The sequence below is a fragment of the Antrostomus carolinensis genome, unplaced genomic scaffold (genome assembly GCF_000700745.2).
Source record: "Antrostomus carolinensis isolate BGI_N321 unplaced genomic scaffold, ASM70074v2 scaffold43026, whole genome shotgun sequence".
Taxonomy (NCBI): domain Eukaryota; kingdom Metazoa; phylum Chordata; class Aves; order Caprimulgiformes; family Caprimulgidae; genus Antrostomus; species Antrostomus carolinensis.
This window is the reverse complement of record NW_010320614.1, coordinates 28,493-29,647: the sequence shown is the minus strand read 5'-3', so window position 1 is coordinate 29,647 and position 1,155 is coordinate 28,493. Positions and strand designations below refer to the sequence as shown.

Sequence of the window (1,155 nt, the reverse complement as noted above, 5' to 3'; positions counted from 1 at the left end):
AAGCCTGACAAGATTCCAGCAGCATTTGGCCAAGGCCCTCAGGGACATGGTGTGAATGTTGGGATTGTCCTGTGCAGGGACAGGAGTTGGACTCCATGATCTTTGTGGGTCCTTCCAGCTCACAGCATCCCATGATTCTGTGAGGGCTTCCCTGCTGTACCCACAGGGATCGGGGCTCTGCTTTGGGGCTGTTGGCTCCCCTGACCTGTCACCCACGGGGCTGAGGGCTGCAGCAGCCTGCTGAGCAGAGCATAGGAAGGTCCATAAGTACTGGGTGCAAGGGGCATTAGATGTGTCTGCTGAGAAATCACTTAGCAGATCATTGGCTCATCCTTTGTTGCGTTGTGTCATTTGTCTTGGTGTCTGTTTAAGACAGTTTGGCCCAGTGCTCTTGCTGCCCATCACAGGAAAGCATCCAGGCGGGTCTTGAATGTCTCCAGAGAAGGAGACTCCACCCCCTCCCTGGGCAGCCTGTCCCAGGGCTCTGGCACCCTCACTGGAAAGAAGTTTCTTCTCAAGTTTAAGCAGAACCTCCACTTACTCTGTTGGAGCTGCTGACATGGTTACTCAAAATATTATGTCCTTACCAGCAATTCTTCTAATAGCAGCAGCTGCTCAAAGTACAGGGAATAGGTGCTACTTCCCATTCATACCCTGGTTGAATTTAATGGGCAGAAAGAGCAAAGCTCTTTTCCTTTCCCTTTAGCCCCATATTCTTTCTGCTGCTACACCAGCTGTTGGTTTAATGGTTGGTTGAGCTGCATTTCAGACACCCTAACTTGTGGTTTCTCTTTTGGTAGCAATTGTTTGTTTCGAGCCCTCGGTGACCAGCTCGAGGGGCACTCACGGAACCACCTCAGACATCGCCAGGAAACGGTGGATTATATGATCAAGCAGCGAGGGGATTTTGAGCCTTTTGTGGAGGATGATGTGCCCTTTGAGAAACATGGTATGGTCTCCAGAGAACACTAGTGGAAGGGGTTATTGTGCAATGTGATGACACCTCATTTGAGTACCTTCTTATTAAACAGTTCCTCAGCCCGGAACTATGTTAGGGCTCCTCTCTAGTTTTTAGAAACAGTGAATTTCAGTAGAAAGATGAGCTATTAGACTTATATTCAATTTGTCTTGGAAATGGTTTAAATTTAGGAGAAA

At 48.5% G+C, this 1,155-nt stretch overlaps 1 protein-coding gene across 1 annotated transcript in view; it reads left to right on the top strand.

Annotated features, from left to right (window-relative positions):
- The first annotated feature begins 807 nt into the window (after positions 1-807).
- Positions 808-1,155, top strand: part of OTUD3 (OTU deubiquitinase 3) — an 8,046-nt gene continuing 7,698 nt past the window's right edge. The window contains exon 1 of the mRNA XM_029085360.1: positions 808-949. Coding sequence (XP_028941193.1) covers positions 886-949 — 64 coding nt within the window. The 5' untranslated portion in view covers positions 808-885. The remainder of the gene's footprint in view (positions 950-1,155) is intronic.